We start from the raw sequence: 17,328 nt of genomic DNA on the forward strand, positions 1-17,328 counted from the left end.
AAGACCTAGTCCTTCACAGCGTCCTTGAGTATGTCATCCGAGTTGAAGCGCTTCCTTTCAGGTGTTTCTTCAGTGGACCAAACACATGGAAATCACAGGGGGACATGTCTGGACTGTAGGGCGGATGGTCTAACGTTTCCCACTTGAACTTGGCCAGTTCCATGTGTGCGACTCTAGAAACGTGTGGACGCGCGTTATCATGGAGCAGAACCAAACCCCCGGTCTTTTGATCTTAATGGGCCTGTGTAGGCATCGAGTGTCTCAGAGTACACATCGGAATTAATGGTTTTTCTGTGATCGAGGACTTTCACAAGTAGCGGACCCTTGACTGTCGAAAAAGACGGTGAGCAACAGCTTGCCTGTTGACAGCATGGCTTTGAACTTTTCACGGGGAGGTGATGATGCACGTTTCCACTGCATGCTGTCCCGCTTTGTCTCTGGCTCGTAGTGATGGCACCAGGTCTCATCACCTGTGACGATCTGCTCCATGAAAGCAGAGTCTTCCTGATTACCAAAAAAGATGTTACAGTGCTAGCCCCATACGCAGTTCCTTTTGCTGGTCGGTGAGCTGCTTTGGAACCCAAGCGGCACACACCTTCCGATATCGCAACCTGTCGTGAACAAGTGTTCACACAATTCCATAACTGACATCCACCTTCACCACCAGCATTCACAATGTAACACGCCAATCACTTCTCACTAGGTCGTCCACCTTGTCGATGAGATCGCTTGTGATGACAGTGTTTGCCTGGCCTGGTCTCGGGTCATCACCCACACTCTCACGGCCTGCACGAAAACGGGCACTCCATTTTCTGACAGACTTGTCAGAGACACATTTCTCCCCATAAACTGTCACCATCCAGCAATGAATAGCTGCCGGTTTCTCACATTCTGCCGTCAGAAATCGGATAACACCTTGCTGCTCCTCAGTCATCAAATTTTGCAACGCGAACACTATCCTGTCCTTATACGGACAGCCACATCATTTGGACGCCGCTTTTGATAAGAGCCTCTGCTCTTTCCTGCACATGCAAGCATCCGCACATGCTCTGATCCCAATCGCAGAGATACCAATCGCATCCCGAGATGTCTCGCTATGTTCTCCCGTGGCAGAATATGTAAATATTTAACAGTTACGTTTTTACGTCATTTCGTACCTTTTCATTTGATCACCCCTTGTACAACACAATAATCTGATATCATTTATTTACCAATGTATAGCAATCTAATGAAAGTTGAAAAATTATATACAATTAATCCTGATGTACATACATGATTTGAAAAAATATTACATTTCATAAGCGTTGTGGTTTCAAGTTTAAACACTGAAATTTCATATTGCTCATTCTAGCAGCCAGAAATGTCTTTTGAAAAATTCGAAACACCTTTACATGCATTACCTAACACATTTTTGCATCCTCACACACTTTACTAATATACAACTAAAATTACTTTACTTTAAAACTATAAAGTTAAAGAATATGTACATACATTTAAATTCACAGCAAAGTTGTTTTCCATCTTCTTCACATTTTGTTTCAGACAGCAATTTAAAAATAAGGCACTGTGAAATATTGTCATATCCAACACGAAAAAGTCCAATATAGTCACAGGGGTCTTCATGCACATTATCTGTGATCTGGAATCTGCATCCAACTTTGTTGCGATGTAAATTATATAAATCACAGAAAATAACTTTGGCATAGTCTGACTTACTCAAATCATGCCAGCTAACTCCACTTCTATCATCATGAATACTTTTACAATTTGATTCCATTAAGACAATTGTTCTACAAGAAACAAAAAATGCTATGACATGAATTAAAAAATATATCTACTTAAAGCACAATAACATACATTTCTTTCTGAAAATTGAAAATAAATAAACAAAAGGTAAAAAGATAATAATAAAGGTAATAACATTTTTAATGATAATGGTAACAGCATAAAAATTTAATTAGGATATAAGCATTTTAAAAATGACTTGGACAGTTATAATATAAAAACACAGTACACAAATATAGTTTTTTTTTACCCCTTCAATAAAATTGGCTTCCATTTCTAACATCCAAGATGTCAAACTACAGCTGTCGCTATATTGGAAATTACCAATGATCCTTTAGAAGCAGAAATTTCATCTGATTGGTTGATCTCTACATCAGACACAGCTGCAAACGGAACATTTTTGGGAAAGTTTAAAAATATCCCACATAGCCAGGACATCATGTTCTCGGCTAGACAGAGCATTGCCTCCAGTTTTTCTCAGAACCCTGCTGTTTAAACCTAGTACTACCAGAATCTTGTTTCTCAGAAGTGTCCTGACTAGGCGCATACATTGGTAGAAGTGATAGGGGTTTAATTAGTAACTGCAAGCTGAATGCAGTGCTATGACTGATTTCAACATTTTACGAGAAGGCAGAAGTACAGATGCCAAAACAATTTCCTACATCAACAGACCATCAATATAATACTTTATTTTTTACCACATATTTTTGACAACTATGTTTTTAAACCGCTTTATTTTCAATGATATTTTGCACCCCGATGCTTTCTCTGCTTTCTTTTCTCCCACAATGCTTTGCACCACTACATTTTTGCCTTGCATTGTTTTCTACGCAACATTTTCGCCTGCGATGTTTTGCCTAGATTTTTTTGGCTGGCACCCTCGGGACTTGGCCCCAGCACACTTTTTTCTCTTTCCCAAACTTAAAGTACTTGCATGCCCTCAGATTAACAGATTTTCAGCAAACATTGCATAAGTGGAAAAAAATGATGGCAACGGTGTACTGACACTAGAGAGGTGCACTTTGAAGGGCATAGTGGTTAAAGTTTATATAAATAGCAATAAAGCAAGAAAAGCAAACTTTCGGTCTTTTTTTAAAGGCAGTGTACATTAAGTCACATTAGATTTAGGAGGTATTTATCCTTTATCAACTTAGTGATAGTCTCCAAAAAGTCCAAGGAACATCGTAGGCATCTGAAAACCTTATTTTCAAAACTCCTGGAAGACTTTGCATAATGCTTCAAAATGTGCCTTTGGTCAAGCATCTATTAATTTCTTACATTTTCATATATGGAAATGAACTTTTTCCTGATAAAGTCAAATGTATTTTAGGTTTTCCTCAATCAACCACCCATACTCAGCTTTGCCAAATTTTAGGCATGTTTAATAACTAAAGCAGCACACATTCTTTCTCCTTAAATTGTTAGAAAGACGTATAAAAATGTTATTAATGTATTTGGGATCCATCTATTTAGTTAAATTGGAACGAAAATGCCAATGCTGAAGCTACCCTTTACATGCACCCTATTTCTGGAGCCAATAAGGGTCTGGATAGATGCTTCAGACATCAGAACTGTTATGCAAATGTCTCAAGACACATGAGAACCAACAGCATTTCTCTTTCTGGAACTCAATAAAAGTCAACAGAAATGGTCCACATGACAGGAAATGATTTTCAATTTATTCTGCAATTAAGAAATTCCAACACATGTTTGAGAGCAAGAATTTTCAAATTTATGCAGATCAGAAAGTGTTATAGGCTTTTATTCAGAACTCCCATTTATGTTCACTTCAGCAATTGCATCATCCCCCCCGGTATTCTTGTAACATTAGGCATGTGCAAGGTTCTAAGAATATTGTTGCCAATGATCTTTTGAGAACTGAAATCGATTCTCTCGCAAAATCTCAATTTTTACATTTTCAAAAATTTGATATAAAATTTTTATATTAAATAAAAAAACGAGACAAAAATTATTAAATAAAATAATTTATATATTAAAATATATATAAAAAATTTTATTTAATATATGCAATTTTTGAAGCTCAATAGCATGATATAGGGGTACAAATCTATCTGAAAGACTATGCATCATTTCTGAAGCAGGAGTTTCAGCCTTGTGAGTAATGATTGTAATAATGCTTGCGGCATCTCTCTCATGATCCTCATCCTTTTATTCCAAATTCCTCTTGCAGACTCATTTTTAATCATCTGCATAATCTCTCAGTTCTCCAGGATTACAGTTAGTACACAGGTTATTTGTTCTGATGATGTATGGCCTGATATGAAGCCCAAGATAAAAAAAAATTGGGTGAAATCTTGCAAAAAATCGAAAATACACATGCACACTAAAGTAGGTGCATTCTCTCATCTTGATGTAGGCTTTTCAAAAATTCACTTGGATATTGTTGGCTCATTACCAACATCAGAAGGTAACAAGTATCTTTCAATACTAATAGATAGGTTCCCCAAATGGTCTGAAGCCACATCTGTCAACAATACGATAACAAACTGTTTGCAAAGTTACTTTCAGCACATGGATCTCTCACTCCTTCTGCCTATTGGTCATAACATACCATGTTCCTCACATGAGTTCTGCAATATATTCAGAGTTTACATGCATTCTGGCTACAAACAGAATTACAATAATGGACTATCACTCTTTGTCAAATGGCTTTGTAGAGCACTTCACTAGCATTTATAATCCTCCCTAAAGGCTCTTGAGGTTAATAATATGGTCTGAAATCATCTTAGTTGTTCTGCTAGGTATTCACATAGCAATCAAGGAGGATCTGCAGACTCTTTGCACAGACCTGGTGTATGATACAACTCTAAGGTTGCCTAGTAATAAAATATCAAGATCTAAGATCTCTCCATAATGACCCTCAGTTCATCACTAGTCTCCACATCAAAATGCAGTAACTAAACTCAATAGCAATATCTGCACACTATCACAATACATTCAGCCTTAAAATCATGTACACATACATACTTATGTATCAACAGAATAAAGTTTGCTGCTGTGCCAGTCATACTAAGTCTACACAAAGTCCTCACCAGAATGGACAAAACTTTTACCACTGAAGTAAATGCATTGAATTTACTGTGTCTACTGATCTTGTAAAACCAGCCTATTTTGCTTATACCCTCATTTGTCTGAACCCAAAGCAAACAAATACTTAAAGACAACACAACAGAATAAAAACTGTTACCAAACTTTCCATGACACAATACTGTGATAAGGTTGGGCACATACGTTCATCTTCCAAAGAAACTTGCTTCTTGCATTACAATTTTAATTTTTTTTAATTTGCTTTGCAATATATTTAATGTTACTCCTGCCTATAAATATGGCAACCCGAAGGAGAAGTTCAAACAAGTGCAGAGCACAGAGTATGAACTACAAAGTAATGGGCATATTAAAGTCTTGAAATAAAGATAAACATTTTAACATGTATCTGATTGAAGTTCTTGATGAATGATGTGAGAATATTTGATATGCCATAGACAATAAGGACCTAGAATCTTGCTCTATTCATAACCGAGTTAAGAAATCATCATTTATCTGGAATTTTTTAATTAAATGATAAATAAAACTCAGCCGCTATCCATAAATTTGAATTCTAAATGTTATCAAAGACAATTTTTCTACTAAGCAGTTTTGTTTCTGACAATTTAGAATACACATCTTCTCTAGTTTGTAAAAAATAATGACCATCTAAGAATCAAAATAAATGAAAATAAAAAGAAAATCTGAAAAGTTTCAGATTTTAAATCGCGTCCAAACGGACTTTTTTTAACATTCTGTGTGTTACCTTTATTAAATATCATGTTCTTTACACTTAAACCATAGAATTCAGTTCAAGAGCAATATTGCAAAATAATTTTAAATTAAGCATATTTTTAGAATTTCCAACACACAATCTCACATGCTAGAGATGAAAATGTTTTTTTTCTACAACGTTGCCATTGCTCGCTTTGAAATCCTCGAGTTTGTTAATCAATATTCTTTAATGTCTGACAAAATATATCAATAATAAAACAAATTCTAAATTTTAAATTTGGGCTTCCAGATGCCCACATTCGCAGTAGGATTACATCATTCAAAATTTGATGGCTCAAGTTACCGTTGTTTTATTACAATGCGAGAAACATACATACATTTATGCAGATTCTCCATTATTTAATTTCTCAACTTTAATACAGGGTAATAATATTTGGTGGCAACAATTTAAAAAGTGAAACGGACATTCAGAGCGATTTGACACAAAATCACAAAACTAAAGATATAGCCCCCCTGGGACAAAGCCCTTTTGGACTAAAATGAAATTATAGCTATTTTCTGGTAAAAATATACACACTTTAAATAAATATATTAAAGTTTTATACAGAAAATATATATATTATATCCAAATAATACTGCTATATTTGTTGTAAAATAAAATTATATTGTAACGAAATTTTTCAGAAACAAAATACTAGCAGCACTTTTTTAGAAAGGTTACATTAAAATTCCTTAATACAAACAGTTGCAAAAAATAAATACACCCAGAAAAGAACTACGAAACTTGGCAGTGGTATAGTGTTTGGGTAGATACACAAATGATCAAAACTGAGGTGAAAAAGATTTTATTTACCAGTAGCAATACAAAGACTGTGAAAATCAGTAGGTGGTAAAGCCATCTCTGGCAGCTATACAAGCCAAAACTCAGTTGGGCACTGAATGTATAAGTTTGCAATGTCCCTTTGGGGTAGATGGAGTAACTGATCAGGGAGTTGGGACGCATTTGTACATGACTGTATATGCCTGCCCGACATGTTTGATGGCGACAGCAATTGATGTTTGATGGACAATAGCCTGGAGATCAGACAGGCCAGTCGAGGATATTAAAAAAAAATACATCGTTGGGAAAGTCGTGCTGTGTGTAACCGAACATTGTCCTGGTGGAAAACAGAATCTGGACGACCTGCCAGTATAGGCAGTACGATCAGCTGCAAAACGTCGTCAAAATACCGAACATTGTCTTGATCAGAGTACTTGGCAGAGTACTGGTGAATGACTCTCCCAGTTCATCACTCCCTAGACTATCACACCTTCTGTTCTGGCTGTGTGCCCCTTGGTAACAAATAGTGCAGTATACCGCTCACCTTTCCATCTCCAGACATGTATGCAGCGATCATCAGATATGAGAGAAGAGTGATTAATCGCTGAAGATAACATTTCTCCAATCGGACACTGTCCACCTGAGTGACCGTGACATCATGCAAGACAACACTGCACACTTACCCCTTTAATTGACTGGAACTCTGTTCTATCTATTGATAATAAATTACTCATTTACACGACCATTTTGCATCCTATTCTGACTTATCCCTGCCTTGTTTGGGGATACGCCTGCGAAACCAACCTGATGAAACTTCAAGTTCTACAAAATATTGTACTCAGGCAAGCAGTGAACTGTCAGTGGTTCATTCGAAACTCGGCAGTTCATCGTGAACTAGATATTCCTGAACTCAACTGCTACATTGCAAAACTTGCTGAGAAATTTTTTAATGATTACAAAAGTGTATAACCGGAATGGTGCTATCTTATAATTATGAATTCGATGCTAATCGCAAAAGATTGCTTGTGGTCCTAAGATACCTCGGCAATTAACTCTGTTTTTATGTATTAGTTCATGCAACTAGTTAATCTAGTTCCAGTCACTTATACCTTATTAATACCTTATTACTCCTGTACATCATCCCATTACAAATTGTCTTTTCTCTGGTACCCTTGCTACATATATACTTACTTTGTAAATATTATGTATTTCTAATGTATTTGTTGTACTACGATTGTATCCCACGTATGTCACAATGCCATTAGGACTCTTATACTAGAGCAATACTAGACATTTCTTTAATACTCTGCCATAATAATTGCATATGCAAGTTCATTACTTACGCACTTACCTTCGCCTCATGTTTTTGTTCGGACTCTCCTATATGATAACTCCGCATATATTGACTTTCATATCCCGTTGGACTTTTTGTGTGTTATTTTCTGATCCCAAGTGCTCGTACAACTCAAGGAATCGGAAATTATGCCGGTTAGCGATCATACGCGGCACAATTTTCTGCGAACTTTTTCGAGTTTGCCTGAGCCGACAACACTGCTTATGATGAAGTATCAATGGCAAGTATCTTAACCCGTTCAGTATGGTTTCAAGTTTGCCTGAGCCGACAACACTGCTTATGATGAAGTATCAATGGCAAGTATCTTAACCCGTTCAGTACGGTTTCAAGTTTGCCTGAGCCGACAACACTGCTTATGATGAAGTATCAATGGCAAGTATCTTAACCCGTTCCGTACAGGCGTGTCATTTTTGCATAAGCAGCGAACATTACCTCACGGCTGGGTGTGTCACATTTGAATCGCCATTTAATTCACTCTATAGCCGGGTGTACTACATTTGACTTTTTAGATAGAACGTTTAGTTAATATTTTTTGTTGCCGCTATGTAGCTGTATGTTATGGGGAAATATAACAAAAGTTATGTGTACCTTCATTCCCATGCAATGTTTTTTATTTTTGGTATTTTGTTTCAGAATGAGAATGTCGTGGAGAGGGAGATTCGTGGATGGGTGTTGAGCAATGTAATGTCTCCTTAACTGCATCATTTGACATAAACAAATGCACCTGTTCTCGATGCTTTGAGGTACTTTTTATTTTTATTTTTGCGATATAGGTATCTGATCGTAGAAGAATGTACACAAATGCTAATTCGTTAGTGTTGGGCAAGGTGATGTCTCTTACATCGTAATTTCATATAAACAAATGAACATGTTCTCGATGCTCTGGAATACTTTTTAATTTATTTATTTTGTTTTTATTTTATTTTTTATCACCGTATAGTGGAGTAGATGTTCTATCATTAGAGACTTTTTATTACTCTTAGATTTTTCCGACATTGAGACGAATATTTTGTACGACTTAGCGAAAGTTTTTTTTTTTTAATGTTCTATTGCTGGGGTTCTCTTTTTTTAATGGCAAAATGAAAGCACTATCTGACCGTAGAAGATACACAAATGCTAAATGAGTCAAATTTGCCGATATTCTATGTGACATTTGCAACGTTGGACTTTACGTACACCCAGGTTTCAAAGAATATCATACACTGTCTCTTTTTCGAAATATTGTTTTTTTTTTTGTTTTTTTTTTTCATTATTTGCACATTGAATTTTTATGAAAGACAGTTTTAATATTTTTTAATTTTAATTATGTGTTATGTTCAATAAAATCTGCGACTGTTTGGATATTTTTCCATATATATTTAATTGTGGGATAAAGGAAAAATTATATTATTCTAGAATGAGTATTTTATAAAATTAAGGAAAATATAACAATAAAGGTTTAAAATTAATTCTGACAACTACCTGAATGTTCTCATAATGTACCAAAAATTGAAACAATTGGATGACAAATTTAATTTACACGAATTTTTTTTCCAAGTTAGGCTTAGCAGCGCAAATTGCCCGTCCCCACAAGACGACGTATCTGGTTCACGCGCCGTCTGAAGAGAATGCTTCGGTAACAAAGGTGCCTGTCGTGAACGGGTGAATGGATGTTGAGATCTGAGCCCATCATCACCCAGTCTTCTGCAAATCATATCTCTAGATTGCAAGTATATCTAGCCTTGCAAACTGGAAAATGGCTGAGGACAGCGTACATGTTGGTGTGGAAGTGGCAGCTCTTCAAATAACATGATAATCTAGTGTATTGGTAGCTTGGAGACATTCCGAGCCACTACCGCGGCTGACTCCTTCACTGAGCTACTGGTTCCAGCAATGGACAATGACCATATAGTTTCAACCAATATGCCAGCCACTCTACGTACTTGACCAACTGGCCTTTTTTAGCCCTACGATAAGACCCCTCTCAAAATCTGACAATAGTTTGTAATGCCGTTGACTATATATCTGTTTTTATAACATCGTATATCCAAGACATGAGCCTGGTTGTAAATGCTCGTCACATCTTTTTACATGCTACCAGCTGCTCACTTAAGACGCACGCTGTCAGCGGCGTTTCTAGACCGTCGGCTGGCCACGTGCAGAACTGCAAATGTAAATTCTCCGCCTTTTTTTTTTTTTTTTTTAAACAGAAATGGGTACTTATGGAAAATCCTGTCGACCTTTTTTGCCTATTAAAGAAAAGGCTCCAAACTACGTGATTTTTCGCCAAAAATGGAAAAGTCTTCTTCAAACACGGTTTTGTGTAACCTTGATTACATGTGTTATCATTCTACTCTTCCCCACCCCCCTCTATCACATATTTTCAAAAAAAAAATTATTAAAATTTGGGACCTGCCTACTACAGAAGAGCATTTCCAAAGTTATGGAATCTTATGGGACTCAAGAAAATGTGTTAATGGCCATGAAAAGGTGCTTTATTTAAAAACAGAGAAGCGATATTAAATAATGGAAATTTTTAATGAAAAATCAAATATATATAAATGATAATACAATAAATTTGTAAGAAAAATAAAAATAGGACTTTTTTTTGTATTTAGTAAATGAGATTTTTTTTTTTTTTTTTGTTTGTTTGGCACTGTCTCTTGAATTTGGTTGCTCAAGTGTTGTGCACAATTGTACCCCCTGCTATTTTACCCTTATGACTACACGATTACGATTTGTGATGCATATTTAATCATTTTCACAACTCGGCAAACCACATTTGCATGCTGCATTTCGTAGTGAAGGCTCAATTTTTTCTGGGTGCATACATGTGTTTTCAAGAGAGTATTTTCTTCAGAAAATAGTCTTTTCATTAAATCCCTCACTCCTAAAAAAATAATGAAACTTTAAAACTTATTGGCTATACTGGCATTGCCAAAGGCCGAGCCATTTTAGTTTTTATGAGTGAAACACAGCCCAATAATCACATGTTATGGTTTGCAACCTTTTCTAGAGCTCCCAATAATCACATGTTATGGTTTGCAACCTTTTTTAGAGCTGTGTGAAACAATATGATAGATGACATTTTTCTTCAAGTACATTACCTGGCTAAAATCATTTTTCATAGGGGGAAAAATGGATTTTCCAATCTGGAAGAAGATTCAAGATGATGAAAAGGCAATGAAATTCCTACAGGATAAAAGAATTTTTCATAGCAAAAATTTGCCTTAAATCTTGCCAAGGGGGGAAAAAAAAGAGGCGCCAGGTCTCGCATTTTGTTTGAAGGTTCGTGCCTAAATTTCCTTACAGGTGTATAATTTGTGCCATAAACTGACCTCAGTTGAGTTTCGTAACAAGGAATAAAAAATGAACCACAATACAGTTATCAACTGAAATGATTATGTTTACGTCTTGTTATGTAAACCTAATGTTAAAACTGGTGAAAATGACAGAACAGTAGAAGCTGACAATTTTTTTTAAAAAGAAAAAGTAATGCTGGTTATATTCTTCCTTCACAGTGGATTCTGAGAAGTGTACGTAGAGAAACAAAAGAATATTTTCTTGTACCCATTCCAGAGATCACTCAGCTAAAACTGAAAAGTGTTACTTTAAAATAATTTGCTGAAGGCAGTACAGTTTTTTCTGCTTGCTGAAAAGTATACAAAATGAGGGATTTGGAAGAATCCGGATATGATCATCTCGCAGTTAACCACGAAACATGAATCATTAGAATTTCAGTAAATGTTAAAGTCAAAACTGATATCAAGTTACATGAAATGCTTAAAGAAAAAATCATCAAAGAAATGAAGGAACAATAACAGCTCAGTGATTGCTGTGTGCTGTCAACAGATAGTCTTAGTAGGCAACAAAATGCCCCAATTCCAGCAATGGTTTCTCATGGAAGCTAATTCAAACAATCTGTAATCACTTACAAGATGGTTCGTAAATATGTAGATCAATGTTAAATCCATTTAAATGCTTTATATATTAGTTGTAGTATCATAAATACAAAACTTGTAAATAAGACAAAGATAGGCTGAATGATTTAAGTTCTCCAACATGTAGAAACCACAGGGAAAGTGCAGAATCGCACACTGCTTGGCACGTTTTTAAGAATTGCACATACTCAGTAACCATGTACACATCGACCTATTTTCACTTGAAAAAACATCCCAGAATTTCATAAAAATGGTATTGTGTACTCCCTCGACTTTATCCATATACACATCGATCTATTTTCACTTAATAAGTCAAAGAAAATAGACAAAAATCCAATTCTTCTTACTCTTGCAAAAAGCGCTAAACAAATAAGTGGGCGATTGTGCACTTAGTCGAAACCATAAATTAATGTAAATTTAATTTCATGTTTCTTAGCATTTAGAAAATACAGAATCATAAAAAGAAGGGGTTCAACAGGAAGCTTTAATCTACACTGCATAATATTTTTCCCCAACTGAAAATGAAGAAGAAAACAAAGTAATCCGAGTTTGTTGTAATAATAAATTACCTAAGCTTATGTTGACAAATAGAAGAATCAGGCAATAAAACTATAAATTTAAGGATAAAGTGTTTAAAAAATTTACTGAATTTAATAACATGCTTACTATCAAATTCAGAATTTGACAGTGATTTCTCACACGTTTCCGTAAGCAGCAGCACTTTGCGAATTAACCAGTTAATTTGAATATAAATATGAAAATAAAAGATTAGCAAACAGGATAAGAAAAGTTACTACACTGGTCATCATAAATTAAGGAAAAATCACGATTACTGAAAAAGTTACATGTAGAATTTTATGAAACTTACCCAAAACATACAACACAAAATAAGGTATCAAATAACATAAAAAGAAATTATCAGACAATTATGGTAGTATAGAAATTAGCACATGTATAAAATGAAAAAAAAATCGAAGATGTCAGTTTGCTATAGTAAGAGCACATTCAATATGGAATAAAATCACTTCTAGAAGCAATACAGCACATTCAGTGATGTGCGATGCTTTCAATTTTGTGGTCTATCAGTTCCATAGGAAGCGAGAGCCATTGCTCTTGCAAAACAGTTGCAAGCGTGGCAAGGGTCTAAGGGGGCGGATTGAGAGCAATTAGACGTCTCCCTAAAGCATCCCAAACGTGCTTGATAGGATTCAAGTCCGGAGATCAAGCTGGCCACTCCATGCGCATAATTGTTTCTTTTGAAGATAATCATATACGATGCGAGCCCTGTGTGGTCCTGCATTGTCATCCTATAACAGGAAAACATCACCAATTACCCCAGCATATGGGCGAATTTAAGCATCAAGGATGTCATCTCTATAAACATGAGCATTCACGGTTCCCCTTGGAAAAACATGGAGGTCTGTGCGTCCACCCAAAGAGATGCCACCCCAAACACAGACACTGCCTCTTCCGTATGCATCTCTTTCATGGATGTTTGATGGATGATAACGGGTTCCAGGTTCCCACCATATCAAATAACACCTACTATCGCATTCTAGACTAAACTTGGGACTCATCTGTAAAGAGAATAGCCCTCCATTTCTCAGACGTTGTCCAGTGGACATGTTGTTGTGCCCACTCAAAACGGTCCCTGCTATGGCGTGACTTAAGTGGCACGCAAATGGTTGTTCACCTCGCATACAGACCACCTTCGTGAAGTCTTCTACGCACAGTTGACGTTGACACCAACCTTCCAGTGGTTGTAGCAAGGGACGATCTAAGAACAGTCAGAGTAGCGGTTCCATTCTTGAGTGCACATAATGTCAAATATTGGTCATCGGCGCTCGTCGTAGCAGTTGGCCATCCTTGGCTGAACCACCTAGATGTCGAATCTGTGGTTTGAAATTGCCCCCAAAATCTATGAACCACAGAAGGACTCCCATTTAGCCATCTGGCTACTTCTGTTTGACTCTGTCCTGCCTCTAGTCTCCCAATGGCTTTCTATAGTAGTTCGGCAGGCAAATGATGCCTGTAGATCATTGTTACGAATCGGCTATCTCAGATTTCTTATGTCACTATCACAGTGAAATATGTGGGCTTGCTCTCAAACATGGACTTTTATGCTCCTCGCAGATGACGTATTCCAAGTGCAACGCCACTAATTTGCATATTGGAGTTTTACTCAGCTACTCTTACTTGGCAACATATTCAAATTTTACACGATTTGGCTTATTTTTGAGGGAGTTATCGCTATTGTGATTTTTACTTAATTTATGATAACCAGTGTACTTCCTAAATGATAAACAATTTATTGGCATTTTGAAGCAAGCTTATAAGAACGCGAGTCAAGTGCTAAAAGGCACGTTTTTATTACATTTTTGCCACAATCAAATAAAAACAAGTTAGACAGTTAAACTCATTTCAATAAATTTCTTGATAAATTAAAATTGTGATTTTAACACACCAGGTATATTCGAAAAATATTTCGGTTTAATCCTAGTATCCGGTGCACACAGGATTTGGATACTTTTGGCGACTTTATGATGAGCAGTAAAAACGGAACATACACGATGAGTAGTAAACGGGTCATTCACAGAATATATATAGTTATATATAGTATATACTATGTATATAGTGATAGTATAAAGTATATAGTACATACATCTTTGGGTCATTTTGGGTGTTGGCAATAGTTTTCAAAATCGTGCCAAGGTTGCACTGTATAAATATTTCTTTTCTGCTCTACATAGTTGCAAATATAGGATACTATTAGTATAAGCAAGCAACATCTAATTTTCACAGTTACTAATGTATGTGCAGAACAAAAAATTTCGGTTGATTTTTACAATATGGTAACTGGTAGTTTGGCGACATTTTGGAGGCGATAAAGGTTACTACCTGGGACTTTGGTAATAATGTGAGCAGTACTCAGTTCCGATTACGCATTATTTTGCGTGAGGGAAATGAGAGATCATGGGATATGTCATGGGATATTAATGGAAGAATTACGGTTCTTTAATCGGAAAAGGGGGGAAATCGGGAAAAAATGTGGAAATTTTGTATTTAGCTTTATTCTGTGTTGTGTGAAACAGTTTTGTTTAATTTTTGGATCCCATGGCCCTAACTAAAGTGAATTAGAAATGGGTATTTAGGCATTGTGATAAAGAGAAGTTTGCTTTTTATTTAGCGGAGGAAGTATGGAAGAAAAATTCGCAGAAAAAATCTTTCAATAATTTTATTGAATGAATTAGAAAAGTGTATCCGCCACGTAATCAAGATTCTGAAGAAGATTAAGTAAGTTAGTATTTTTAATTATTTGAGGATATTATTTTTATGCATTGTTCTAAATGTAAGGTGGAAAGGAATTTGGTATTATTGGGAAAATTGTTATTAGCAATGATTTAGTTTAAAGTAATTAGGATTGTAAGGTAATTTTTATTAATTTAATGTATGTCCTCATTTATATTTTAAGTAGTGTTTTTGAATTTAATTATATTTTAATGAAATGATAGTTATTTTGTGAATTTTACGTTTGTAGGAATTTGGTATACGTTTAAGTTGAAATAAACGTGCATGGAAATAATTTAAATATTTGATACTAAGTATTTGTAATGCTTGCGGTATGAATTCGTTGGAGACGTGTATAATGTAATAGATGATTTAGAGGTAAAAGTTTTTGGATATTTTATTTATTTTATATGTGGAAATGTTCATATTTGTAAAGGATAAATACTTTTTCGCGATCAGGTAATTTCATATATGTTCTTTTTACCGGGTTTAAAGATTGAGAAAATTGTCATGTATTTTCGTGAAATTTTTCTAATTTATGAGAAAAAAGCAGTGTACATGGATATAGTGAAGAGTGTGCGCAATGCCATTTTTGTGCAATTCTGGGATGTTTTTTTAAGTAAAAATAAGTCGCCGTGTACATGGTTTATGAGTATGTGTTATTTTGAAAAACGCGTAAGGAGTATGGTATTGTGCACTTTTTCCCAATTTTGCAGTGAATATTTGTCATGATTAAGCAGTTTTGTTTGATAAAATTTCTAGCATAAGTATAATTCGGCTACTAGATTGTTGGAAAAAGTGTTCAGTAGATAAAAAGAAAAGAAACATGTCTTTACTTCGTGAAGACAAAATGGCGGCGGGAAAAAAAATAGAGGGTTGCTGTAGGAGAGTTGGTTGCCAAATTTTCGCCAAAAAATCGCCAAGTTACCATAATGCAAAGATCAACCAAAATTTCAAATACTGTTTTTAATGCAATGTAATGAATTTACTTATCCTTTGTGTTATACATATCAGTTATTTTTTAAATTATAATAAAATAATCTGACTTTTTAATCCGACACATGAACAAATTAAAATTATTATATTCCAAAATTTCATTTTCTAGAAAATGGCCGGCATTGTAACAAAACATACAACCCATACCAAAATGTAAGCTAAATATATTTAATTTCACCAAATTTGAAAACAAATGAGAAATATGTTTGTAGCCTCATTAAAAAATTTATCTGCAACTTCTCAAAGTTAAATTCTTTAAAGTGAATGAATAAATATATAATTTAACAAAGGAATACCTGACACCGAAAATCTGCGTCAATAAGTCAAAATAAAATAATAAATTCATAATTTGTAGCGACTTACGGATAGCAGAATAAACGATCACGAGTTGTACATAAGAACGAATACATTCCTTACAAGACAGACCTTTATTTCGATATTATAATATACCGCATGTAAATATACATATTTGTAGTATTATTAAGCCTTAATAATAATTAAATGCATCATCGTAATTTAAGAGACTAATTATATATCACAAAATACTTAAATTTATCGCAATTCAAAAGAACAATTCATATACAATTTTAAGCTCTTTGATGTTTTACCTGACCAATAAACCAGAAAAGCAAAGTCCGGATCAAACTTTTTATGGTCCAAATGGTCACTCAAATTTACTACGATGGAACTTCAATAGCAATCTCAACCAGGAAATAACAATTTAACACTCACTATTATAAACAAGGAGGTTAGAATACATGGAGATGGCGTCTCTGCTGTCGCAATACGAGGAGAGTGAAGCCGGGGGAAGCAAATAAGCCACGCCTCGTGAGGGCAAGAAAACGCTTCCCTTACTATGTGAAGTGAGGTTAAACGTCAGCTTGTTTGAAGTTTTGAGTGTGTTTTCTGATTTCTTATGTGAAGACGTGAGAGGGTTATAAGGTACTGAATGGTTACATTGAAATAATGTCTACATTTCGGATTTCATTTCCATATAAAAGAATGTTTTTTTAACATGCATAAATAAGTAGAATAATTGAAATGTGCGTTTGAAAAGCCGTCAGAAAAGAGTTTGAGTATTTTCTCGGTGTGACGTGCGCGAAGAAACATCTATAATTCTCAGATTTTTCTTCAATTAATGGTTTGAGTATTATACTCGTAATTAACTGAGTTGTAAAAGCAAAACGGTAAGTAAACAAGGGAAGGGGGAGTGGTCAGCTCATCCTGGAAAAGAAAACGCGTCATTTTAAAGGTGTGATCATATTATATTACAAGTCATATTTTATGTATTTAATTTTATTTTCTGTTCAAGTAAATATTTAATAACAGGATTTAATTTGGGGTGAAATTTGTGGGAGTTTTAAAAATAACAATGCAGAATTTAA

The 17,328-nt window shown here is 35.1% G+C and overlaps 1 protein-coding gene across 5 annotated transcripts in view; it reads right to left on the reverse strand.

The window, feature by feature from the left end:
- Nucleotides 1–16,802, reverse strand: part of LOC118200989 (uncharacterized) — a 157,078-nt gene extending 140,276 nt beyond the window's left edge. For 3 of the 5 annotated variants that reach the window (XM_085812845.1, XM_085812843.1, XM_085812846.1), the window contains exons 1-2: nucleotides 16,552–16,690; nucleotides 1,492–1,790 (exon numbers count right to left, since the gene is read on the reverse strand). In XM_085812845.1, the coding sequence (XP_085668971.1) occupies nucleotides 1,492–1,777 (286 nt within the window). In that variant the 5' untranslated portion in view covers nucleotides 1,778–1,790; nucleotides 16,552–16,690. Of the gene's footprint in view, nucleotides 1–1,491; nucleotides 1,791–16,551 lie in introns of all 5 variants that reach the window. The other 2 variants (XM_085812844.1, XM_085812847.1) reach the window with 2 other exon arrangements.
- Nucleotides 16,803–17,328: the final 526 nt, after the last annotated feature.

The sequence above is a fragment of the Stegodyphus dumicola genome, chromosome 3 (genome assembly GCF_044657685.1).
Source record: "Stegodyphus dumicola isolate Sdum_Otavi_A_Nest chromosome 3, ASM4465768v1".
Classification (NCBI taxonomy): Eukaryota; Metazoa; Arthropoda; class Arachnida; order Araneae; family Eresidae; genus Stegodyphus; species Stegodyphus dumicola.